The 27,789-nt window shown below is 38.5% G+C and overlaps 1 protein-coding gene across 1 annotated transcript in view; it reads left to right on the top strand.

Moving 5' to 3' along the window:
* Positions 1 to 22,765, top strand: part of NRP2 (neuropilin 2) — a 202,497-nt gene extending 179,732 nt beyond the window's left edge. Inside the window, exons 16-17 of the mRNA XM_082260771.1 lie at positions 20,140 to 20,202; positions 21,556 to 22,765. Of these exons, the coding sequence (XP_082116897.1) occupies positions 20,140 to 20,202; positions 21,556 to 21,851 (359 nt within the window). The 3' untranslated portion in view covers positions 21,852 to 22,765. The remainder of the gene's footprint in view (positions 1 to 20,139; positions 20,203 to 21,555) is intronic.
* The last annotated feature ends 5,024 nt before the right edge of the window (positions 22,766 to 27,789 follow it).

The following is a 27,789-nucleotide window of genomic DNA, read 5'->3' on the forward strand; positions in this document are numbered from 1 at the left end:
ATTTGGCTATTTTATGTCTGCCTATTCCACAGCATTTTCCCTTTCTATCCGTCTGAGATATTTGTTTTGTTTTCTGTAATTGTTGGCTATAAAAACTGGATTCAAACCTAGAGCCAGTAAAAACATAGCAACAGTTTGGCCTGGTGCAGAAGCATGGTTGGTTCTCCAATAGTCATTCTGTCTAATCGCATTATTCACTGAGAATACTGCATAATTCAACCTGAGCAATGGCATTCTGTCACAAACCTGAGATAAAACATACCAAATAGATTGTTTTGTGTTCTTTTTTTTTATTTTTTTTATTTATGGTATGGAGTGGACTTTATTTCTAGGGAAAGATCCCTGCCCCCTGTGCTGAAAGTAGTGCATTAAGGATACTATATTTTAGTTTCATTTTAGGGAATGCTTATTTTTGTAAATTATTATTTATTTATTTTTATTATTATTTATTTGCTTAATGTTGACCATACACTTGTAGATTTTTGAAAGAATATTTAGATGAAAATTCTCAGTACATTCAATGGCTTGATGAATGTATTTTAAAAATACTTCAAAACCTTATTTGCTTTGAACATTCGATTTAGGAAGGTTTGAACTTTCACAAAAAAAAAAAAGCAAGAAACACATTCACTGTTAGAAATTATATAGGAAATCCCAACCTAGATGGGATAATATAGCGCTATATTATCCCATCTAGGTTGGGATTTCCTATACATTCACTTTGCACTTTATAGCAGCTGCTTATTTAATTATTTTATCATCTTTTATATAGTAGCCACATCACCTGTTTTTTTAGGCACTCGTAGGCGCGAGGAATATATTAGTTTGAATATATACATTTGCAGCACTGTTAGAAATTAGTTTACTGAAGAAATATTTCCATCCTGCTCCTTCTAATTTTCACTGCAGTAAAAAAAACAAACATTGATTTGACCTCACTGTTGATTAGAAACTTAAACGAACGTTCTTAAAATAAAAACAAATGAAGAATAAGATTAAACGCCGGTTCACATTGCAGCGACGCTACTTCGCACCGCGACCTCCGAGGTCGCGGTGCGAGCAGCGCGCCGCGACCTCGGAGCGGCCGCCACGGACTTCATAACATTGAAGTCTATGGCGGTCGCCTCCGGGTCGCCCCAAAGAAGCTCCGGACCCTTTTTCTAGGTCGGAGCGACTTGTGCCGCTCCTATTAGAACGGGTCCCTATGGGAGGCGACCTGCGGCGACCTGTGAGGCGACCAGGTCGCCTCACAGGTCGCCCTAGTGTGAACCGGCACTTACTAAAACTAGAGTGAGCAACATCTAGTGTAGCTCTGCATAGAAACGGATCAGCTTCCAGGTTTTATTGTCAAAGTTCAACTGAACAAGCTTAAGTTAGAAGCTGATTGGCTACCGTGCAGAGCTGCACCAGATTCTAAGTGCTCCAGTTTTAGTAAATCTCTCCCAAAATGTCATTATGTTTGACCTGAGGGGCTACAACACTTGATTGAACAGGAGGTGAACTGTGAAACTGTTACTTGTGCAGATATATATATATATATATATATATATATATATATATATATATATATATATTCAGATGCTTATGGACACCTGACCATCAACACCCACACAAGCTTTTTTGGACATTCCATACCTAAACCATGCACATGACTATGGTGTTGCCCCAGCCCATGACTATGGTGTTGCTCCCCAGCCCTTTCCCCTACCAGAACCACCTTGGTGGCTATAAAAGCATCTACTATTCTGGGAAGGCTTTGCACAAGATTTTGGATTCTGTCAGGGTGACTTTTGCCCGTTTAGCCAAAGAGCATTTGTGAGTTTAGGTATGAGACCTGACTCAGTCTTTAATTTCATACCAAAGATGGCTCAATTGGGTTGAGGTCAAGGCTTTGTGCAGGCTACTCCCACCATACTCACCAAACCATGGTACAATAGATCTGGCTTTGTGCAGGCTACTCCCACCATACTCACCAAACCATGGTACAATAGATCTGGCTTTGTGCAGGCTACTCCCACCATACTCACCAAACCATGGTACAATAGATCTGGCTTTGTGCAGGGGGACACAGTCATGCTTAGTCAGAAGATGGTCTTCCCTAAACTGTTGCCACAAGATTTCTAAGACATGTTAATATGCTGTAGAATTAACAGTATTCTTCACTGGAAACTTCTGAATTCAGTCATTTGGAGGGATGCCCATATAGCTGATGTTATGCTAAATGTTTGGCCATGAAATATAGCAACACAAAAAGTAAAGTGTACATTGCAGCAACTGGCAGCAAATAGTCTGTCATATTTCACTCATCAGATTCTATTCAACTGGAAACTGATTTATAGCTATAGGTTACTTCACATTGCACTTTGCTTGTTTTATTGTCACGTTGAATAAGCACACTGTTTTTTTACATCAGAACTGTATCAGGCTACTGAGGAACTGATGCATCTTTACTCTTTACATTTTGTCTTTTTAAGGCTGGATTGCTGTAGTATTAGCTTGCACATAGATGCTTAGGGTTGATTTTCTAAAGGCAAATATACAGTGCACTTTGCAAATGCAGTTGCTCCAGATGCTTAGTAAATTAGTAGAATATCTGCTGACTTCCATCATCCAATCATGTGCAAGCGAAAATTTTTCTTTTTTTCCTTGTGTTTGGGTATTCATTGCAAAGTGAAGCTTTACCTCAATTACTAAGCTCTAGAGCAACTGCACTTGCAAAGTGCACAGTCTATTTGCCTTTAGTAAATCAACCCCTGAGTCGCATATACTCCATACTGTTCCTGTCTTTGCCTGCAATGTCTTTGTTTGTGAGTGAAAAGTTAGTGGCAAATGGTTGTCCTCTGTGATTAAATGTGATATGAATCCTCTATGGTAAAAATTAACCAAGTGATATGGCTCACTTTGGCTGCTTTAAGTGACTTTCCTTTATATTCAACCAGTAACAATTTTAGGTAAAAAACCTAAAATAAAAAAAAGTTTTTTTGTTTTTAAAGTGATAAACCAGCACACTATAAGGCTCGGTTCACACTGGGGCGGCACGACTCTGTACTACTTCGGGGGCGACTTGTGCATTCCCATGCACCACGACTTCGGAGCGACTTGCAAGGACTTCACATAATGGAAGTCTATGCAAGTCGCTCCGAGGTCGCCCCGAAGTAGTACAGGACCCTTTTTCTAAGTCAGAGCGACTTGTGTCGCTCCTATTAGAACGGTCAATGGACCGCGAGGGAGTGCGACTTGTCAGGCTGACAAGTCACCTGACAAGTCGCGTTGGTGTGAATGGGGTCTAAATTGCTTTTTTAGATTCCCAAAAATGGTTACCTTGTTACCACTACCACCTGTTGCATTTGAGATCATTTTATACACTGCCTGGCCAAAAAAAAAGTCGCCACCAAAAAGAAAAGGTCACACACTATAATATTTTGTTGGCTTTGATTACGGCATACATTCGCTGTGGCATTGTTTCGATAAGCTTCTGCAATGTCACAAGATTTATTTCCGTCCAGCGTTGCCCAAGATCTTGTATTGATGATGGGAGAGTCGGACCACTGTGCAAAGCCTTCTCCAGCACGTCCCAAAGATTCTGAATGGGGTTAAGTTCTGGACTCTGTGATGGCCAATCCATGTGTGAAAATGATGTCTCCTGCTCCCTGAACCACTCTTTCACAATTTGAGCCCAATGAATCCTGGCATTGTCATCTTGGAATATGCCCGTGCCGGAAGAAAAAATCCATTGATGGAATAACCTCGGTCATTCAGTATATTCAGGTGGTCAGCTGACCTCATTCTTTGGGCACATGCAGTAACTTTCCAATAGGATAGTTACTGCATGCTTAGTTTAGTTAGTTGGTTAGTTAATTCCAGGTGGCGACTTTTTTTTTGGCCAGGCAGCGTATAACAAGTATAATCATAAAACTATAACATGGAAGCAACATTTTCTCATTAGCTTTGTAGGCAGCCATGTTTAGCTATACCATCCTGTTTTGTGTACCGTACTTATAGTAAATACGTTTTTTCATTGATAGCATGATCATCTTCTCTCCTATGGGTTGTCAGTGCTGCGGCTGCTTTGCTTTAAAGCATATGTGAGAAATTTAGCTTGCTTGAAAAAGAAGGTCACTCTGAGGTCAAGCTTTTTTCATTATTTCTGCGGCTGTTTTAGTTCCATTATACAATATGTGCCCGTACATATTTTATGCTGCTGAGGTTTTGAAGCCTCATACTATTATTCCATTTCCATCCTGTTAATCTTTCAGCGACATTGTTGTCTGTAATTAATATCGATAAAGCTGTTCAAATCGTGAAGGCAACCCATTTTTCCCCAGAAAGCAGATTCTTGGAGCACATCTAAACTTTAAATTATGCAATCTGCAATTCAGAAAACTGCATTTTATTTTTTTGTTTAGTCTGAAGAACAAATCTTTTGTAGGCTCTGAATTATGAATAGCTACACAGAGGTTGACTTACCCTTGAGAAGATGAAAAAAAAATAGTGAATTGCCTTTTCTGGTTAAGTTGACAAATTAGGAAAGTGAACAGTATTGCTGAGCAAGCAACATATAGGCACATCTACATGATAAGATATTTTGGCTGACCAAGTGTTATTGGAAACTGTATATTTCTTTAAGGTCCAACTTGAATTCTGTGGTATTTTTATATACCTCTAAGAATTTTTGCAGGATGTCTCCTGACAAACAGCTTAGCTAAGGCTAGTTTAGCTGAGATGGAAGCAAGCTGCAAAGCTTCTGATTTTAATTGACTTCTTGTTTTGCTCCCTAAGGCTTAAAGTGGACCTGTGGCTAGTCAAGTGTTGAAAACATAAACAACCAGTTAAAAAGTTTTAAAACAAACTCTAAGTGACCCCAGTATCTGCATGTACTGTAAAGTAATTCATCCTTAAAGATCACAAAAGAGACTCTGAAGGCAGTTTTCAGTTGGTTCAAACAGCTTAGTGCCGGTTCACAATGATCCGACTTGGACCGCGACTTGTCAGCCTGACAAGTCGCGGTCTGTCGGGCATGCCATTGTTCGGTACAGGAACCGTTCTAATAGGAGCGACACAAGTCGAAAAGGGTCCTGTACTACTTCGGGGCGACCTGGAGCGACTTGCATAGACATTCATTTTATGAAGTCCGTGCAAGTCGTGCCGAAGTTGCGCTACACGCGACTTCACAGGTCGCCCCCGAAGTCGTGCTGCTGCAGTGTGAACCGGTACTTACAGCATATGTTGTGTGTTTACATCAGAAGGCTGGCAGGATGTCTAGAGTCTGCTGCCAGAGAAAACACGGGATGTGGGGCTGTGATTTAAAGAGATATTAAAGCCTTCTTTTAAAAAAATAATAATAAAATAACAACCATGTTATACTTATCTGCTCTGTGCAATGGTTTTGCACAGAGCAGACCGGATCCTTCTTTTTTCAGGTCCTACGCTGATGCTTCCTGGCTTCTTCCTCCTGCCAGGTGCCCCCACAGCCAGCAGCTTGCTGTGAGGACACCCAAGCAGGTGTGCTCCCGAGCGGCAGCTCTGTGTGTCCATTCACACATGGAGCGGTGGCTTGGCCCCTTCCCCTCTGCCTCCTGATTGGCTCACTGTCTGTAATTGACAAGCAGATTGCCATGGCTGACACCCGAGCCGAGCTGCTGCTGCTTTGTGTATTCATTCAGACACGGAGCCGCGACTAGGCCCTGCCCTCTCTCTTTTGTCATTGGCTCACTGACTTTGATTGCCAGCAGCGGGTGCCATTGGCACCTGCTGCTGTTTCTAAGCCAATCAGGAGGGAGAGTCCCGGACAGCCAAAGCCTTCATGTAACATCGCTGGATCCAGATGGGGCTCAGGTAAGTATTAGAGAGGGGGAGAAGCATCTGCACACAGGTTTTTTATCTTAAAGCATAGAATGCATTAAGATAAAATACTTTCTACCTTTAGAACCACTCTAATTGAATGTATATGTTTTGCATGGTTTTATCCATATTGATGTACATATTTCTTTAAAACAGATATTTGCATAAAATCCAACACATATTGCACATTTGGCTCTTTTAACTAAATAGAAATGTTCATTAGGCCTATTGTAATTGCTGTCATACTATGTATGTATCTTGAAGTGTATGTTAATCCTAGCAATCAACTCATTTGTTCCCTTTTGGTCTAATAATATAAAACATTGAAAGAGTTATTTTATATTTGTTTGCAGAAAAGTGCCTGTTGATCCTCACAGAAATCCAATGAGCTGTGCACACTGCAGTATTATCTCAGCCAGTGTTATCAGCCCTGCCTAGTTTACCTCCATGAGCAATAGAACCCCTCCCTCTATTTTCTGAGGATGAGAACAGGGGGACGTTTTCTTAAGTCCTAACACACTGTGGGGTTGATTTAAAACTGAAGAGTATAAAATCTGGTGCAACTCTGAAAAGAAACCAATCAGCTTCCATTTTTTTTTTTTTTTTTGCCAAAGCTTAAAGGGATATTAAAGATTTGTATTTTTTACATTACAATAATAAACATGTCAAACATATGCTGTGCAATGGTTTTGCACAGAGCAGCCCCGATCCTCTTCTTCTCGGGTCCCTTGTCAGCGCTCCCTTCCTCTTCCTCCTGCCGAGTGGCCCCACAGCGAGCAGCTTGCTATAGGACCATCCAGGCACGCTCACTCCCGAGCCTCTGCTCTGTGTGTCCATTTACACACAGAGCTGTGGCTTGGTCCCGCCCCCTCTCTCTTTGGCTCACTGACTGTCATTGACAGCAGTGGGGGCTGATGGCTCCTGTTGCTGTCTCAGCCAGCAAGTCCCCTGAGAGCCGAGGCTCCCATGCACAGTGCTGGAGCAAGATTGGGCTCAGGTAAGTATTGGGGGGCTGCTGCACAGAGAAGGTTTTTTTTACCTTCATGCATAGAATGCACGAAGGTAAAAAACCTTGAGCCTTTAGAACCACTTTAATTAAATAAACTAAAGGTTGAAGCTGGTTGACTACTATGCAAAACTGCACCAGATTTTTCTCTCTCCAGTTTAAGTAAATCTACCCCTTTCTGTCCTTGCAATTCTGATCCTCCATAGATACAGTACAGTGAGTTGGTGGACAGGAAGTGTGAATAGGACAGTAAATGTGTTTTACTGGAAGGATCGCTGGCTTAAAAAAAGAAAAAAAAATCTAAAAGAAAACAAGTGCAGCCACAACAACTAAGAAATGGTAAGCTGTAAAATATTTGAAGAGTAAGTTCACCTTTTAAAAAAAAAAAATGAAAAGGTGAACCAACACTGTATACCCTCTACATTCTTCTGGTTCCCACTGAACTTACTTCCATGGGTGAGCAGCTGTCATGCAGTGCTTCCGGGATAGAACAGAACCAATCTCAGTTCCAGGACTGAACAATCAGAATTGTTCTGATCCATCCCGGAAGTGCTGCAGAAAGAAGAGGAAGAAGAGGAGGCATATCAAATCCTCCGACTGCTGCACCAACTGCAAGAGCATTGACAGCTCATCACCCAAGGAGGTAAGTTCAGTGGGGACCAGGGGCGTGGGAAAGGTGTACAGTGTTCATTCATTTTGAAAAGGTGAACTAACATTTTAATTGCTGCTGGATTTAGATACACTTTAAGTTGGACAGCACTGTGCTAGAATAATATACCTATGCCACTAAAAAATATATTTAAAAGTAAATGGTGTTTTGATCTGTAAACAGGTTAATAAATACATTTATTGTGTTATATTTGAAATATGTAACAGCTTAGTTGTTAAATTATAGGGAAAAAAGCATGTATAATTTCTCAATTTTAGTCCACCAACATCCCACCTAGCAACGCTCTTCTGTGTCTCTCCACCAGGGGGCACCCTTCTACCAGGGAGCGAGCCCACAGTGGACACGGTGTCAGTGCAGCCCATCCCAGTCTACTGGTATTACGTTATGGCAGCAGGAGGCGCTGTTCTGGTACTGGTCTCCGTCGCACTGGCCTTGGTGCTCCACTACCACCGATTCCGCTATGCGGCCAAGAAGAGCGACCCAGCCATCACCTACAAAACCTCACATTACACCAACGGTGCACCACTGGCAGTGGAGCCTACTTTAACTATAAAACTAGAGCAAGATGATCCCGACCACAGCTCGCGATGCTGAGTGCACGGCGGATGCTGGATCTAGACTTAACAGACTCAAGAACTGTTGGCTCAATTTGCACTTTTTTCCTCCAAACCCTTATGCCCCAATGATACTTTATTCTGAAGACTTTAAGAAATGAACCCATAGACATCTCACCCCTCGTTGACTGTCTCTAAAATCTAATGCTGCATCTTGGAATACATTTGAGAAGAAGGCGAAATGCCTTTAAGAACCTGAATGCTCTTCAGTTTTTTTTTTTTTTTTTTGAAAGACAAGTTTTTTTTCCAAGCTTTGTTTATAATTTTTCCCCCAGACGGAAACAAAATTTGCCTGAGAACATGAAGGAAAGTCAGAAGAGTGTAGACATCTATCTATATTCTGTGTGTAAGAGATAGCATGTGTGAGCAGTGGTGAAAACCACAAATTAAACTAGGCAAGCAATGGTAATGTATTACAGCGAGCTCTTATTGCAGTCCTTCATGAATTGAATCTAAATTCTAGTCCTTCATGGCAGCTAATAAGCATAAAGAGACTCTGTCGGAAACCAGTATACTTGTCTTAGAAGGCTCTGATTGAAGCTGCTATTTCTTGAATCACAAAGCCCACGACAGTACCTTAAGCCTAATTCAACCTACTTGCCCTAGGATTAAAATGTGGCCCTTAGGTTGGGGAATGTCCGCTTCCATCAGTGGCTTCTGCTTTTCTGCTTCCTAACAGATGATCTTTAATTTTGTCTTTTTCCTGCTTTTCTGGCTTTCTACTACTTCAAATCTGGATGATCTTAAAAGCTACTTCTGATTTACTGTATTTCAACCCACTTATTACTGTATTTCTGAAGATTGTTCACCTGCTAATTTAAAGGAAGCCTGTCCTGGAAGAAATATATTGATTGCAATTGATGTCTTCCTTCTGAACATGCTACTTAGATGGCTATCGCTTACTTCAGTCATAGATTTTGAACAAGTAAGCACAGCTGACCTGCATACTTTTTCCAGGTCAGTGGGGTTAATTTGCTTAAAAAATGAAGGCAGGTTCACTTTGCAAAGTGAATTTTCACATTCAACAGAGAATGTTCACTTAGCTTAGAGAATAAGGTTGAGATATGTTTAAGAAAGGATCGTGATTGGACATTCAAAGTAATCATGGCCTTACCTTAATTACTAAACTATATACGCATACACTTTGCTAAGTACAAAATTCACCATGCTAACTGAACCGCTTGTACTCTTTTAGTAAATCAATCTTAGTGAATTCGAAAGCCTCTAGGCCAGTGGTCCTCAACCCTGGCCTACAGGGCCCACTAACAGGCCAGATTTGCAAGATAACTGAAATACATCCCAGGTTATATCATTTGCTGCTCAGTGATTGCAGTACTCTAGTCTGCATCTCCCAAAGGTAATACCTAAAATCTGGCCTGTTAGTGGGCCCTGTAGGCCAGGGTTGAGGACCACTGCTCTAGGCCATTGAATCAACATAGAAGCCAAAAAAACTAGCATTTTCGGAAGATAGCCCCTTATGTAATCCTCTCAGCACAGGTTTCTGTAATCGTGGCAAAGGCTGATTGATAGATTGAATTCATTTTGTAGATTATGCAACCAATGATTAGGAAGAAAGTGAGAGAAAAGTAGATAACTTTATTAAATGCTGCCCTAGGGATAAACAGGACATAACATACAGCTATCTGAGCTCTCTAGAATACATTTAGACAGATTTAGTCCATATATGCAATTAATAAACATGATGATATTTTGTACTTTACAAATGCACTTTTTTATTTACATTTTGCAAAGTAACATATTAAACGCTAGGTGGTTTATACTCCGAAAATCATTTTGGTCAGACCATCCATAATACACATCAGTGTTGTTGTTGCAAATCAAAATGGTCAACTCTTTTTATGGAGCAACACAGGTTGTTTTTATACACTTGCTAGCACAAGATTGACCTCTTGCCGAACGCCTCCTTATTTCCAACACATTGGGGCTTATTTACTGATGGAGAAGAGACTAGTCACCTGTGAAGTTGTGTTGACTATAGTTATCCAATCATGCAAAAGCAAAAAAATATATATACATATTTTTTAATTGCATGTGCTTGGGTATTTAAAGTAAACAAGCGAACAATCTCTTCCCCTTAAAGCTAGACATAGACGGTTCGAATCTCGGCTGGTTCAGCAGGAACCCATGGTTGCAGGAAAGAAATTTGCTCCGTCTATGGCCATGGCGCCTTAGTAAATCATCCTAATGGATTTCAGTGTGGTATAAGCCATTTGTCAACAAGATAGGTTAATTTTGTGCTCCAAATAGTTAAAAAAATGTCCTCTGTAGCTCAGCCTTTATCACCGAGTTGACCAGGGGCATGCGACAGATCAGTAAAGCACAGTGGGTTGATTTGTAAAAAAAACTACCATATAACAAAATATTTAAGCTGCCTATATAGCCACTGGTTTGCTTTTATGGCCTGACTCAAATCCATATGGTTGCTAAAAGCTCTGGAAATTACTATCATTAAAAGGTTTTACAAGGTCTGAAACACATATCATTGTTCAGAGAGTTACCATTGTTAATGACCAGGTAGTAGAGTCAGAGAAAGAGCGACCTCACACCTGTCCTCACATTCATATGTGGTGAGATTGCATCTCAATGGCTTCTTCTCCTCCTCTACTAAGCTTCTGCTTTATGCCCTCCTAGCCATCTTGTGTTGGCAGTCGTTGCTCAGTCTGTGAATTAACCGGTGTTTTGTTAAAATTGAAAACCTTTGTATATTATTTTTATGTATTATTTTTGCTGCCTTATCTAGTCATGACTATGTTTTACATGACTCCGATTAATGAGATTTACAAGATATGCATCAGTGCAGATGTCACTTTGCAGAAATATATCCATTGAATTACCAAGGCATTAAAGTTACTATACAGAGGCTTGTAACATTTGAAATACTACACCAAGAAAAGGATGACACAATAGTACATATTAGGAAATGGGGCTTTTATAGCCCAGCACTTGGCTAACCTGCACTTGGCTAACCTGCTGCTTGTTATGGTATACCCTTACTTGCACACATGAGTATAATCAACCATTATATGAGGCTAAATAATATTGAGCTTACAGATAAGATAACCATAGTTAGTCCATGCTATGGCCACTAACACTGTAAGTAATTGACAGGTACCTATTAATAGACTACGTCAGGACCTTACCATTATAGATGGCAGAGGCAAAGAAATGGCTTTTCCTGCAAAAGTATTGAGTTACACTTTTTTGGCTATCATCAATAAGAAAAGAGAAAAGGCTTTTTAAACATTATCACTATATTCTTAGCCAGTGTAGCAGCAGGAAAAGAGAAATGTCCTATTCAAAAGAGGTGAACTTAGCAGAAAGGGATTACTTACAGGGGGAGATTTACTGAAACTGGTGCATGCAGAATCTGGTGCAGCTGTGCATAGTATCCAATCAGCTTCTAAATTTCAGCTTGTTTAAGCTTTGAGAATAAAACATGGAAGCTGATTGGTTTTTATGTAGGTCTGCACCAGATTTTGCACATTTTGTGTTAGTAAATCTCCCCCACAGTGTTAAACAATGTGTGCTCATAGGCTCCCAGTGGTGTAAATCCAGTCATGATCATTAAAGTTGCTTTCATTTTCCTTTTTAATTGATGGTAGCATTCACAGAGTGTATTCATTGTCTGTATTTTACCATCAGTGAAAAAAAAAATAATAGGAAATGAAAAAAATGAAGTGGAGCTTTGTCTAGCAGTGGTGAGAGTTCTTGAAATCCTTGTAGATGGGTTTCACCAATGTAGTGCCAGAAATGCTTACTTTGCATATCTAAAACTAAAGATGAGCTTCAGTCAGATGTCCCAAAATTAAAAGTCAGCAGCTACAGTAACTATAGTTGCTGACTTTTCATAGAGACTTGTCCAAGCATCCAGTGACCAGGACGGATTCTTCACCAGTCTTTGGGTCCCTGGCACCGGCAGCTTAGCTGTGGGCAGCTGGCTGTGACTGTTTGCAGGTTCACAGCTGGCTGCACACTGCACATTTGTGAGCCACGCTTCCTTTGTGAATGGTCCTGCTGCTTTCTGGAACATGTGATGTGTCCCAGAAGGCTGCAGGCAAGAAGGAGGGAAGTAGAACTTTCACTCGGATTACCTAAATGGTCCAAACGGAAGTGGTAGCAGGTACCTGTCAAAACTAGGTAACCACTCTCCCCAATGTAATCCAAATGTGGCAGATGATTGGGAAGTAGGTGGAAGTATTTTGGGTGAAGTTCTGCTTTAAATTGACCTTATACTATCACCTGTAAAATAAAATTACACTGCGATGACCACAATTTAATTAGTGGTCTTCAGCCTCTTCCCATTCACCAGCTTCCAGAATTCTTGATATGGAATAAAAACCTTGATGTTTTAGATGCCTGGCGCTGGAAAGAAAAATAGCAGCTGATCACAGAAAGATTAACTTTTGATAGAAAGGATATCCCTAAAAGGACCATTTAGGTCAAAAGATCCTAATAGCATAAATGTCATATAATCACAATATGGGGACCTTGAAATTAATTTTAATACATCACAAGTGAGCCATAATTCAGGCAATTTACAAATAGTCTCATACATTCTCAGATATTTTGAGATATTCCATATTTCCTATACCAGCTACTGAACTATGTTAGGAAAATGTGCTAATTGCCATTTAGCAGTGCACACAGGGAGCCAACGTTAGAAAAGGAATAACACCCCTCATATGTTCATGTGAATTATTTCCTTTTGCCTGTGCCAAATCACAGATTACTCTCTGTTTACCTTGTTCGTGTTTACCTGAGCCAAAAATCTCCTCATTGTACAAACATATAGCCTCAATCCTTATTAATACATGAAGCATTGCATTGGGAAATTATTGATTAACTAATCATTTTTCTGGTCCAAACTAACACAATACAATAAGAAGTAGACAAATGCACTGATGCTAATTATATATCTCTTTAACACAATGTACATAACAGTTGTGGCTCACACATTTGACGTTTCAGTGTTAGTGGAGCTTAAGAACAATCAGTTTTACATATTTTTTAGGTAGCAAATGGGTGGCCTTATATGCTAAAGTGACATAGAATTGTATATTTTTTTGTATCCATGCTGTTATTTGGGTGTTTGAATGTATTTCTCACAGAAATGCTAGTATACAGTACACTGCTGTGTATAATTTTGAGCCGTTTTGTATTAGAATGGTTTTGTCCATATGGCATTACTGCTGATTTTTTATTTTATTTTTTTCTTCTGTGCCGTAATCTGCACATGCGTATGTGCCTAGAAGTTGTTATAGTTTGTACTATGAGAAAGTGTACTGCAAAGCAATTGAGGCAGTGATTTGGAAAAACTATACAAATTAATTGTCCGATTTATACTGGCCAAACATAGGTGGATCTTCATATGGTGCATTAGAAGTTCTAATATGTTATTATTCTTAAAAATGGTCTAAGACTACAAACGGAGAGAGTAATGTTTTCCTTACAACTTAAAGTTTTCTTTGCAATCACATGTGGACTGTATAAAATAGGAACTCTACGTATTGTCCCTTACAGCAGTGTTTCTCAACTCCTGTCCTCAGGACCCACATAGGGTCCTTTCAGACGGGCTTTCCAATCAGGTCAGCCAGTCAATTTTTCAGGCGGACCTGATCAGATTCTCCATGCACCCCTATGGAGCAGTGGATGTCAGCGGTGACATGTCTGCTGACACCCGCTGCTATCCGATCCATTCCTGTCCAAGCGTTTTAACCTCAGGCAACGTGGGGGTTCTTTACTGTTAGGGCTACAAGATTGTGGAATTCTCTACCACAAGAGGTGGTTTCTGTGGGTAGTATGGTGGCTTTCAAAAGACTCTTAGACGTACATCTCAAGGATCACAACATTCAGGGCTATATGAGATGATTACGTCCACACACACCTACACAGGTTGAACTGGATGGACTATTGTCTTTATTCAACCTCACCTCCTATGTAACTATGAAATCGAGACAGATGGAAACCCTATTTTCCATCCGTCTGGAGGATCAGATAGGATCGGATGAAAACGGACAGGTGGTCCATTTTCATCTGATCTCCCATAGATGAGAGCGGGGATCTGACAGGTCCATCTCAGCACAATGAGCGGAGACGGACCTGTCACCCACCTGCTCAGCGGGGATTATCGGATCAATTCCCGCTGAGCAAAACAGAGTCCACCGGGCGTAAAGCTGTATGAAAGGACCCTAACAGGCCAAGTTTGCAAGTTAACTGAAATATATCATAGGTGATATAATTTGCTGCTCAGTGATTGCAGTATTCTAGTCTGCATCTCCCTAAGGCAATACTTAAAATGTTGCCTGTTAGTGAGTCCTGAGGACAAGAGTTGAGAACCTCTGCCTTACAGACCCTAATTGTTGTATTAGAATATCTACACCTTCAGCCCTCCCTGTGGAGTGTAATGTGCAACTATATATCTCATTGCATTTAGCTTGTTATAGGTGGATGGGTCTAGCAAGGCCTTTCCCTAGAAAACAGCCCACCTGCACCAATTGGTTGGACTACCACAGTCCACCCACAAGGTCTACATACTTAGCAAAGCTCCCTATTTAATAAGGGAACCTTTATTTTAATCCTTTGCTACTAATATTTGTAAAGATTATTATAAGAAACACAATGAACTTCAGCTCATGTATGGTCAGTATAATTACCCCCCCCCCCCCTTTTTCTGTAGAATTAGTTGAATTGAACTTATTGCATATCTGTTTTAAGGCAACCTCACGTATGCTATGTTTGTAACCCATCCTGTAGGTCATTTTGTTTGTGGATTTTTTTTTCTTCTCTACAAAGCAAACACGCTGCTTCCTTTCTGTCCATGGAAGCACACTGTTTAATAAGTACATACTGTAGATATAAATTATTCTTCAGGGTTCTCTGTTTTCACATTGAATTTTTGTGCTTTGCTTAGTCCACTATCATGCCAATTTGCTGCACAAAACAGTATAAGGCCTTTTAAAAAATGGTTCATGAAAAAAAAAAAAAAAAAATGTCTTCTTTATGAAACTGGATTTTTGTACGTAGACTTTTCATACAGCTCAATCACAGGAGGAAATTTATACCAAGTCTTTTAAAAATCACATCAGTCTTATAGCATAAGAGTGTCAGACAGCACCCCTCTGTCCATTGCACCGTAATTGGTAATTACACTGTTACTTTTCTCTCGTCTGTTTAATCTAACAGCAGTATCTGAGGCTTACCATCTGTTACCACATGCTTAGAACAAAAGTTCTATGATTGTAAATAGCATTTTACTGTTTGACTCTGAAAACTCAAAGGAAAAATAGTACATATATAGAAAAAGAAATAGCTCTTGCATGTGATAAAAAAAAAAAAAAAAAAAAAGAAAAACCAAGGCACCTTTTGGCCCCCAGTTTTCTATCTTTTGGAATTTGTTCCTCATTAATCTGTTTTTCTTCCTTAAGCCAACACACACACATCTAGGCTACCACTTTAGATACTGATATTGCAGCTGGAAGTGTTAAAAAAAACACAGTACAAAAATCTGTTTTATGTATGTTTTCTTTGATTTCTTTCTAATCAATGTAAAAGATTTTATTTTCCGTCTGTTTTGTCCTGTTGATGTCTGGGGTTGCTTTAAAAAAAAAAAAAAAATGTTTAATACATAGATATTGACAATGAGAATACAAAAGACACAGTTTGATCTTTGTATTCCATTCAGTGCAGGTTTTTTTATGTTTTCCGCTTGTCTCAATAGAAAAAAAAAAAAAAATGATTGCTATTATTACATTTTAACATTATGGAAAGATGTTTTTTTTACTGAAGGAGTAATCACTTTAAAATGAAGGTGCATGTTAAATTATATTTGTGTACACAGAGAAAATTTATATATGATCTATTAACACACACAACCTCAGGTGACTGTTGCTGTTGCCTTTGTCTATATTACCAAATCCTATTCCTTATTAAGCCATGATGTGGGGTGGCCTTAGGTGCACCTGTCACCTATACCTATGTAGTGGGAATACCACGGCATACCATTTTTTTCAGCATGCAAATTTATTGATATCAAGTGACCAGTAGGTTCAAAACTTTGTTAGTTCTGCTTACAGGTGACATACTCTAATATGTATAGTTGGCATGTGTACCTTATTATTCACTACCATAGGATCATCACTGTTTCTGCCTTTGTTCACATCATTGCATACAGAAGAGCTTTGATTTTTTTGATTTTTTTTTCTAATTCATTTTAAAGTGATTATATATACTCTCCTGGAAGATATAAGCCTTTAAAAAATAAAGCTCATCTTTAATTTTTTTGATATTTTACTTATTTGCAAAGATTTGAGCATGGAGAATGCTGCTCTTTATTGATACTTTGTATGATATTATTTTCTCTGAAAACATTGGATTAGTCACTATTGGTAAATATGATATCCAGCCATTCTCTCCTTATTACGCTGCATCTCTTGCTTTGTCCTCTCTGCCTGTGAATGAACGAAAAAAAAAAAAAAAACTTATAGAAATTTGAAACTTATTTGATCATGTGCTGTGTGGAATGTAATTAAAGGATGGTATTTTTGTACAAACAATTGTTTGTCTTTACTTACCTTTTAGAAATGTTGTAGATAAATGATGCAGTCTCTCAAAGCACTTAACCAAATTTACAGTTTTGTTCCTCCATCATCTACTATTTCATAGGGTGTCGTCTTTTTTTTGCTGCCTTTCCTGAAGTTTCAATCACTCTGTCACCTGAGACAACAATGGTGGCTCTTACAGGATTTTAGTAAAGTGCTAAATTGCCTTGAATGTGTTTATAATGAAGATTGTCTCTCTGGAGTAATCTGCAAAATGGAACATCATTTTCCATTTCCCCAAAGAGAAAATGTGAGCAGCACAGTTGCACACTGGTGTGACTAAGCAGCATTGCACAATTAGATCAAGTTGAGTTCACACAGAAAAGTGATTAATAAAGATGGGATCACAACCAGATTTAGAGGATTAGGTTGATTGGATCTGAAAATAATTGTATGTTTATTGGTTCTGTGCATCCTTTGTAGACATTACTGACTAACCAATCCCAGGGGAAGGAAGAATCACTAAACTTGAACCCATCCTAATCTGATATAACATTGTAAAAGTAGAAGTGACATGAATGTGTTGACTGATCCATAAAGAGCTCCCAAACCATCATTCTATTTCTTTAATCCAATGTTAAATTTGCACTGTGTTATATATTGGAGAACAGGGTTTGACATATGGCACTTTTCCACTGCAAGTACCGGCTCGGCTCTACTCGGCCCTGCTTGGCCCGGTTTACTTTTCCACTGCTGGTACCGCATGGTACGGTGTTGGAACGGTTCGGTGCGGTATGGTATGGTTTGCTTTTCCACTAAAGTAGTACTAAAGTTAAGTGGGTGGGATGTGGGTGGGATAACAACGATTCTCTGACCAATCAGTGGCTAGTAGTGACTGCATGCAAAGGATTGTGGGATATGGTACCGGGTATGGTACCTCTTGGAACCACAATCGAGGTGGTACTGTTTTTGAGAGCCGTACCGTTCGGTTCCATGCAGTGGAAAAGCACCGCCGTACCGTACCATCCGGTACCAGCAGTGGAAAAGCACAAAATCGAGCCGAACCATTCGGTTCCATGCAGTGGAAAAGCGCCAATAGTAAAACCGATATCTCTGTACCAAAAGAGGTACATTCTTCATTTGCAAGAACATATATGAATTGTTTAAGGTCTTTGGCGGTTAGGAACAGTTAGATCCCCTGTCAGCTTTATAGTGTTGCTGTCCATGTCCCTACTACAGAGATTGACCTCCTCTGTTTTTCCAGCTGGCTATTGTAACATACACATAAAGTGATGAGAAATCCCAGCTTTACTTATCCCCAAATTAGAACATGAGGGTAAACCCTACAATGAGGACAACCGTAGCAGTGAAAACTGTCAAAAAAGGAGTTTCCCTAACTTTAAAATGATTTTCTTTCACTTCTTGTTGCATCTTTAGAGCATAAAGTGAACAGTGGTATCCCCGTGGGGTGCAGTGTGCAAAAAAAACAAAACAACCAAAAATCCATGTATGGGTTTTATGTAATCCCAACACTATTCAGAAAAAAAATGTTTTGGATTTAGATATGGTGATTCACTAAAGAAGTACATTTTTTCTTTTTATTGCTTGAGCCAAGTGAACTTATATTCATTTAGAACAATGAAGATATGAAATGTGAATTTCCTTTACCAATAATTGGTTTACTCATTCCGGTAAAATACTTCTGTATTAAATATGACATTAAATAGGGTCTCTTATTGGGGTAATGGAAAACCTGCTGTGACTTGAAATATTTGATAGCATTCCCCACATATCAAAGAATGACCACAATACACACAAACAGTCCTCAAACAATCATTGTTGATGATAAGCAGCATAAACTATTTTTGCAGGTTAATGAACCTACAGAAAGCACATTTTTCTAATAGTAAATACATTTCTTTGAAGATTCCCCCCCCCCCCATGTGGTCCCAAGGACGACTGCACTTAGGGCTTGATCTTACCGTGAATCGCACAGGAACATGCTGTACGTTCCTGTGCACTTTACATACAATCAGAGTGCAGTGAGATTTCAGCCCATTTATATGAATGGGATAAAATTGCGCCAGACTGCACCAAAAGTAGTGCATGCATCACTTTTAAAAACATACAGCAACAGGCTCGCCTGGTACTACTGTACCATGCGATCCAGTGCAAATGCAATATTCCCCATGCACACCTTCAAGATAACCGGCTGTTCAGTGATGCTGGTTGCTGTAATGAACATAGTTTGGAAACCATGGATTTTCAAAGTGAAGAAATGTCATCAGCACACCAAGGACTCCTCAAAAGCGTCCAAAGCTTTTTTCCGTGGTCACATGATAAATATATAGCAACGTTTCAGAGCCACGAAGGGCCCCTTCATCAGGCAAGTGCTCCAAAATATTGCTGTATATTTATCATGTGACCACGGACTAAAGCTTTGGACCCTTTTGAGGAATCCTTGGTGTGCTGATGACATTTCTTGACTATGCGATCCAGTGCATGCAAACACACTGCTTTTGCAACCTGTGTTTGTGGTGTCATTAACGCTAACATTCGCTGCAGATTGCAAGTGCGATACATTTTGTATGTAGTGCGGGAAAAGCACACGGAATGCGGGTCATCCGCACCATGTTCCGATGTGAACTGGTCCTTATACCTAAACCAGCCACACTGTGGAGATGTTCGAACCCGTGCTGCCTCTGTTTAGACACGTTACTCTCTACGGGTCAAAATACATAGGACTTATCTCAGAGAAATACTATAGGAAAGTGTCCCTCAAGATAATAAATAAGAATATGTGTTTCTGACAGGTACTAAGCATAAAAGGGCAGACTCTGTGCTACAACAGGGGAGTGTGTATAAATGGGAGAGAAGTTGTAATTAGAGTCTGGGTTCTAAACAGAGCATGGGCTTACGCTTGTTCCAATTTTATATTTACATTTTTAAGATGTATGCCATACTAACTTACGAAACAACATCTTTAGTATGCAAACAATTATGACTATCCTGAACTTTACACATGCATATTATCTCATCCTCTTTCCCTAGAATATTTTTCAGTTTGTTTACTTATATTATGCCAAGCTTTCATTCCTCAAGACTCAAAAAAAGACATGGGATTACTAAAATGGTTTTACATAAAGCTGGGAATAGCTAAAAGCATATTTATATTCTGAAATAGAGCTAGACCATTGATTCATTTGGAGCTGCAGTGGGACTACAAAGTTCCTTACCAGTTTCTGGGTATGATGAACTCGTGTTTTGAGCAGTTAAAGAGCTATTAGATGCGCTTGTCCAAATAATGGCAAAATACGAATCTATACGCACTAGTCAGCATGAATAATTCAGCAATTCTACAACACTATTGTATTTGGGACTGATATTGTTTTGGATGCTTAGCTCTGAGCTTAAAAATAATTAAAACAATTTTTCTTTTGTTTCTTTTAGTGGATGTACCTGTGGTAAAAAATGATTTTGATAATCAGGGTCGTCGCTATGGAGGAAAAATTGGTAAGAATTGTTTTAATATATCTGATGGCAAATGTACAAAGGCAAAGCATATGCATTCATACAAGGTTGATCTCAGGCATCTACATTTTTAAGATTTGATCATATACATCCATCCAGTTATGTATGTCTGTAAAGGTTCTTGTTTATACAGGTTATGGCTTAGCTAGTGGTAGTTAGTTAACTGGACTTATTCCATTAGGTGAAGACATTTCACAATTTATTCAAGCTGCTTCCTTAGTTCTAATGAGGGTTGGGAGCAAACCCAGCCTTTATAGCAACACAGCCTATCATGTTCTGGGTTAGTCATCTTCTGCCTTTTGGGTACAATAAGGAATAGTTAAAACCCCTCTTAGTTTTTGTCATCTGTGTCCTATCTGAGACATTTCCCCAACTTTCCATCCAGTTATGTATGTCTGTAAAGGTTCTTGTTTATACAGGTTATGGTTTAGCTAGTGGTAGTTAGTTAACTGGACTTATTCCATTAGGTGAAGACATTTCACAATTTATTCAAGCTGCTTCCTTAGTTCTAATGAGGGTTGGGAGCAAACCCAGCCTTTATAGCAACACAGCCTATCATGTTCTGGGTCAGTCATTTTCTGCCTTTTGGGTTCAGTAAGGAATAGTTAAAACCCCTCTCAGTTTTTGTCATCTGTGTCCTATCTGAGATATTTTCCCCAACTTTCTGCCCTGTACACACAACAGGAAGTGAGAACTAGTTAAAAAAATTAGGTAGGTCCACTGTTAGACTGTTGTCACAGATGGAATCAATGGAAGATTTCTACTGCATTCTAGTTCTGTGGCAGCTCAAAATTTTGGATTCCCTCTCAGTCCCTTAGAGACACAGAAAGTATTAAAAACCTAACAGAGGTTCTAACCCTTCCTTACACTATACAAAAAAAAAAAAAAAAACAACTGCCTTCACATATATATTAAGGTAACTGAGTTAGCGGCATGGTTACAAATACTTAGGTAAGTTCCTAGCATCCATTAGAACTAAAAAAAAATATCTTGGAAGCATAAGTTTGAATTATCAGAGAAATTTGGCAAAATTGATTTAGCCATTTTGCAGTTCCTTCTCCCATAGATTTCAGTGCATTTGAGCAAACATTTTAGCAAAGTCAGTTTGTATATTTTCCCTTGGGTGAATATTTGGCGAATTGCATTGGAGTAAAAAAAAATGGTGAACTTGTCAATTTAGCAAACTTTTGCTGCTGATCTCTACTATTTAACTCTAAAACAATCTTTCTTTGCTGATGACACATTTATTGGCACCTTTGCTACAACAGATATACAGTTTGGCTTGTTCATCATTATTTACTAGTAGTCCTAATTATTTTTTATTTTTTCCTTTAGATGAGTACGAGTTCTTTACAACTTTTCCCACCAGTAATGTGGTAACTCCAAGGACTGACAAAGAAGAAAGTTGGCTTTATACTTTGGATCCAATTCTAGTTACTATCATTGCTATGAGTTCCCTTGGAGTTTTACTTGGAGCTATCTGTGCTGGTCTTCTACTGTACTGCACTTGCTCTTACACAGGCCTCTCTTCTCGTAGCTCAACTACCTTGGAGAACTATAACTTTGAGCTCTATGATGGAATAAAGCACAAAGTGAAAATGAATCCACAGAAGTGTTGTTCTGAAGCGTGATAGACTTGTTTACTTTAATGCTGAACACTTGGTGACATTACCATTTGGAAAATCTTCTCTCACCATCAAATGTGGTGGTAATTTAATTAGCAATTTCAGCTGCTTTTTTCTTAAAGACATGGAAATGAAAATTTCTTACAACAAATTAGAGAAGAAACAATGTTTGAAGGAAACTGCTTGAAAGGAAGGGATAAAATACCCTTTCCGTTGATGCCTCCCAAAACTCAAATGCCTCCCAGTTTTACTTTCATGATGTATGATTTTTTCATGGGTTTAAATATCCCAGCAGAAAGTATTGCTCCATTAAGGAGTGATGTGAATCAGTTCTGATTTCAGCGCTGTTAATTTCGCCACTTGGATATTTGGAAACAACCGCACTTTTTGGTGGGATGAAATTTACTGATCCCACCCCAAGTGAGGAGGTGCACAACAGCATCTGAACATGAGCAGAACAGCCTTAAAATAAGTCATGATCAAGAGCCATTTTCTACAACCAGGTCTCTAATGGAAATGCGATTGCTTGCTTCTTCTTGTGGTCGCTTACATTTTCAAATGCCTAGAACAATGGACATATTTTTAAAGGGTTTTATATTCAGAGCTGGCTTTGATTGTACCTTTTATGTATTGTATGTTTGGAGGGGTAGGGAGTAGTTACATTTCATGTATTGTTTTCTAGTGAAGCTTATGAAAACTGTGTTTATCCCCTACACTGCATTTGCTATGAATTTGACATGGTTCCATTCAAACTGGTAATATAGATGTGCCACCTAGAAATGGTAGAAGCTGTCATTACGCAAGGTAAACCAACATTAATGAAAATGTGTCCAGTCAATATACTAGGAGTCAAAGTCTTGTAGCTTCTGGATAAATTCCACTGGTTGCTAGTGAATTAATATAAATTTCGCACTGCCTACATAATGCGCCATTCCACATTGTGTAGGTTAAAGATATGTTATAATTGAAGATCTACTCAGTATCCTTTCAGGTAAATTGCATCACAGGAGCTTCTGATTTTATTGACTGTACCTTTTAAATGTAACCCCATGGACAGCATATTAAGGCTATGCATCATTCAATGAAGAGTTGAATGAGAAAAAACAAGTGTTCTTACAGATATACAAGTGAAGGGGGTTTATAGTGAGGTCATATGCTGTGGTACAAAAGTAGGGGCAATGTGCATATTTTAAGGAAACCATTGTGCTTTACACCTTACCCACACGCTCAGATAGAGAACAGCATACTGGGAACTGAGATCAGCAATAACAAGCTTAATTTTGTGCTTATTATATGCTGATATATGCAGTGGTAGTGACATCAGTACTAATATTAAGCAAGATTTCACTTCAAATGCATTTTCATGCGTCTTCTGAATGTTGATAAATACTAGCTGATTCAATCAAATGATTAGGTAACAACATTCAACCTCAGCATAGGAAATGTAATATATGTTATCTATACCAAACTACACAACGGGCAATTTTAAAATGATGAAAAAAAAACACAAACCTGTAGGTCTGTCAATGTTTGGTTGTGTAGTGACTCAGCAGAACACCCTCGCAAGCACTTAGCAGCAATGAAATAGGGGCAATACTTTTCATTATTAGGAAATGATTTAGGTGCCTATAAGTTTCAATGTAAAGGTATTCTGAATTTGATGTTTTGTTGTACATTTCTGTTTACTGATTGTAGTGCCCAGTCTATTCAGCGATATATGACTGTTCTGGCAAAATGGCAGAAACTAGTGTCTTATGCCTAATAAGTAGTTTTTGTTGTTGCTGTTGTCACTGTGTTTTTGTTAAAGGAAAACAGGCGTTGTTTACGTTTTCAGGAGCAGCTAATTACATAAACTTTCATTTAAGCGTAGTCCTGTTTCCTGCTTAAGTGCCTTGGATACACAGCATGAACGTTCAGAAGAATGAACATTTTCTTTGTTGCCATGTCTTCAATGGGACTTCAAATTCTTTTTCGATCAACTTGGTTGTGACTTTGTAGAACTGGTATATTGAATGAGTAGCTCCTGTTGCCAAAGCAAAGTCAGATCCATCTAGCTGGTGGTCAAGCACACTGGATTGTAGAATTGGTTATAGCTATTCCCTTCATAAAAGTTGAGATAACACCGTAACTACAAAAAGATATACTGTATTTTCTGGCGTATAAGACTACTTTTGAACCTCAAAAAAATCGCCCAAAAATGGGGGGTCGTCTTATACGCCGAGTATAATATCTCCAAGGTAACATAAGTATAAGTATTACCGGTAGATGAAAATTAGGGGGGTCGTCTTATACGCCCAGTCGTCTTATACGCCGGAAAATACGGTAAATAAAGGCAAAAATGGGCTTGATATAAGAAATTGTCCATTTTTCTAATGCAGATTACAAACTCAAAGGAAGACTTTATTAGTTGTTACTAATTAGAAATGCTTACGTTAAAATGTTTCTCATATGCCATGATAACTCTACATTTGCCAAAAAAAATGTATTACTTGAAGTTGGTTGGAAGCTTAGTACGCACTAGTATGGACAGTAGAAAAATGCTGTTTTGTAAATGTCCTAACAGACACCAGCTGAGTGCATCTATAAAGAATAAAGGTTGACAGACACAGGCATTGCTCATGTCATTGCCATTAATGTAATAGAAAATAGAAATTATAGCTATTGATCACACATGCCAATATATATGGCTAGCTCAAGTCCTCCTTCTAGCCTTCACAGGCCAGGGCTGACATCCTTTAACGTATAATTTAAAAAAATGGTTTATCTCTAGTCACAGAGGGTTTTATTTGTCAAATGCAGAGAAGGTTTTCTATATTCTCCTACCAATCAATTGTTTTGTTTCGTTAACTGTTGCATAGAAAAAAAATGACTGTCTGTAATGGGGACAAAAAAAAAAAATAGTTTCATTAAAGAAAAACCTTAGGAACTATTTACAGAAAGGATTGCAAGAGGTAAGAGTGTCAATTGCACTTACTTCCATGCTAGCCTTTTCTGAGATACCATGCTGAAGAAGCATCACTGCTAGGGCAGCAGCACTGTGGACTAGCCATTTCCAGCCTATGTGCTTACCTGAATTGAAATAGATGTCCCTTTAGACTTCGGTTGTGCTGATTACACTATAAATAAAATAAATCAGTGAGATAGGAAGTGGTCATCTAAGGCAGTGGTCCTCAACTCCGGTCCTCGGGGCCCACTAACAGGCCAGGTTTGCAAGATAACTAAATTACATCACAGGTGATCTCATTTGCTGCTTAGTGATTGCAGTATTCTAGTCTGCATCTCCCCAAGGTAATACTTAAAATATGGCCTGTTAGTGGGCCTCGAGGACCGGAGTTAAGGACCACTGATCTAAGGAAAGCAATGGGATTTTTTCAGTTTTGTATCTCTAAACTACCTGTGTATCACCCATAATGCTTTCCAAAATTAGTTTTGTGGAGTTTTCCTTATGAACGTAAGGATGTTTTTCCTACAAGTTTGTATTTAGCATTTGCAAATACAATTGTAATTAGTTTCCTTCAGCTTTTACTATTGTACTTAAAGTCCAGTGTGTGATTTTATATAAAACAATCTGATGAATGCAACATTTAATATATTTTTGCAGGTCATTGCTGTTCCCAGCAGTTGAGGTCTTTGTATTTGGATAAAGACAATACTGAATAGACACAGTAGTCACTTTTTTTGGAAAATGCAACTTAAATATTTATGGTGGTGCTTTGCATGAAATGACCAGCACAAGCAAAATAATTGCACTGTCATAACTGGCGATTGGAGCTATTTTTTATTTATAGAAGTGAATGAGCCACTTCACTAAGGAATAGTTACAAGTGGATTACCTTTCTGGCCGGTATTCTGAAATATTAATTTGTTATAAAAATATTTTTAACTGTTAATGTTAAAGAGTCCGTCCTCCCAAAACTGATTTTCCAATTTTTGGTAAATGTTGGAGAGTTAAACCACTTATTCCTAAAACTCTTTGGAGATCTATTGGCGAGATTTCTGTTCCTAAGTTTCTGGGTCTAAGCACCAGTGGTTACCATTAGGATAGGTTTTGTTGCAACTGTTGAGTGTTTAATTCACCTTATATTATAGAGATTTCAACAAGAGCGATGCTCAAAATTCCCAGGTGAATAGGAACAGGGCCAGGAATTATGGTGGGAGGATTTCGCTGCTGGAATATCTAAGGCATATAAGAAGCCAGGGTCTGAACCCACCATTCTCTAATAATAACTTTCTAATTTCTGACCCTTTAACAGAAGCAAACATGGTAAAATGGAATCCCAGTGCTGCATAAATGTTAAACAAATGTCAAACTTGACAATATAACTAAATTTAAATACAGTGTTAGTGCTAAATTCGGCAATTCTTTTTTTTTGTTCCATGGCCAAGGCATTAAAAGCAACTCATTGCAGCCACACCTTCTTGAACCCCACATATTCTATCTTGATCATAACTACTTTAAACTACACTCAAAGTGTACAATTCAAAAAAAGAAAATCCCTATTACTCCAAAATGTAACCAGCAAGTGGGTAAAACTAACTTACAGATGTTCATGTATTCTATCATGGCCTAAATCCTTACTGTAGCTATAATTCTGTACAGGCGATAATGAATGTTTTGGAAATTGAAGGATCTGTCTTGTATCCATAAAGTAATTATTTTGTTTATGTTTAATGTTAGTACAGCAGTGTAATATACTCAGCAAATTTCATATTTCAGGCAACTGTAAAAATTATTCTGTGACTCTTACCAATGACTTTATACCGAAGAGGTAGGTCTGCCTTTAAAGCTAAAGCAGCCTATAAAACATACAGTAGCAACCTAAAATTGAACAGAAATATTTTTTAATCAGTTTATTCAGTCCTGTTTTTTTTTTTTTTTGTGCTATTTTTTAAATGTAAATTATTTATCTATAAGAACGTACCTCCTGCCCAGTCTATTTATATTTCCTTATCTATGTAAATACTTTTGCTGTAATGTGAAATTTGCATTGAGTATTTTGTCTCGAGCTGCACTCCAGTCTTTTCAGGGGGCCTTGGAATGGCTTGACATTGCATGCTCCTTTGGTAGCAGAAGGGTTAAATGACATCATTCCATTTGCTGGCTGAGCCAGAATGAATGGAGTTAAGAGCTTTACTGTGATTCTTTATGTAAAGAATTAGAAATACAATGTAAACTGTGTTATGTAATTTGTATAAACATTTTTTTAAATAACTATTTAATAAATAATATGACAAATTTTTTTCCAGAGTCTTTTTTCTTTTATTAAGTTAAAAAATAAAAATGTGTTGTTTTCATGTGACAAGACAAAGGGTTCAGAGAACCATAGAAGCACAATGGTAAAGCTAGAATTTAAAAAAAGTGAAAAGATATAAAGTAAAAGTCTGAAGAAAGGGGAGCTCTGAGTCAAACGTCGATTGATCAAAGAAAGATCATTTGTATGAGAAAAAGATTTGAGAAATCGATCTGCAGAGCTAGAGGTTTTCAGCCATTTTCAGTTAGGTGTACAACCTTATTGCGTGTTCCGTTTTCTAAGATAAGTGAAGGACTGTACTCTATACGCATTCACATTTCCTGTACTTGAAAGAATCCTTTTGATATTATCTGGCACTTTTGAACATGCTTTTCTCAAACAATTTCTTTAGTAAAAAAAAAAAAAATGTTGCTGTTTAGGAAATGATCTTTACTCTTAGAGATTGGCCACAAGTCCAGCAAGCTCTACCTCATACCTAGTATAATTTTGGACATTGAGTGACACTGTAATGTCTGTGGGGCACTCGCAAACGCCATCAAAACCCGATCAGACATGTTGGTTGTTTTTCTAATAGCTATTGCTTTCCTTCAGATAATCTGGAGGTGTCTGCAGCATGCCTCCCCCATCCCTCTCCATAGTCTCAGTGTGAGCTGTTAATGTTTATGGACCCTAGGGACAACAATAATGCTCAA

The sequence above is a fragment of the Pelophylax lessonae genome (assembly GCF_965119305.1).
Source record: "Pelophylax lessonae genome assembly, chromosome: 6".
Classification (NCBI taxonomy): domain Eukaryota; kingdom Metazoa; phylum Chordata; class Amphibia; order Anura; family Ranidae; genus Pelophylax; species Pelophylax lessonae.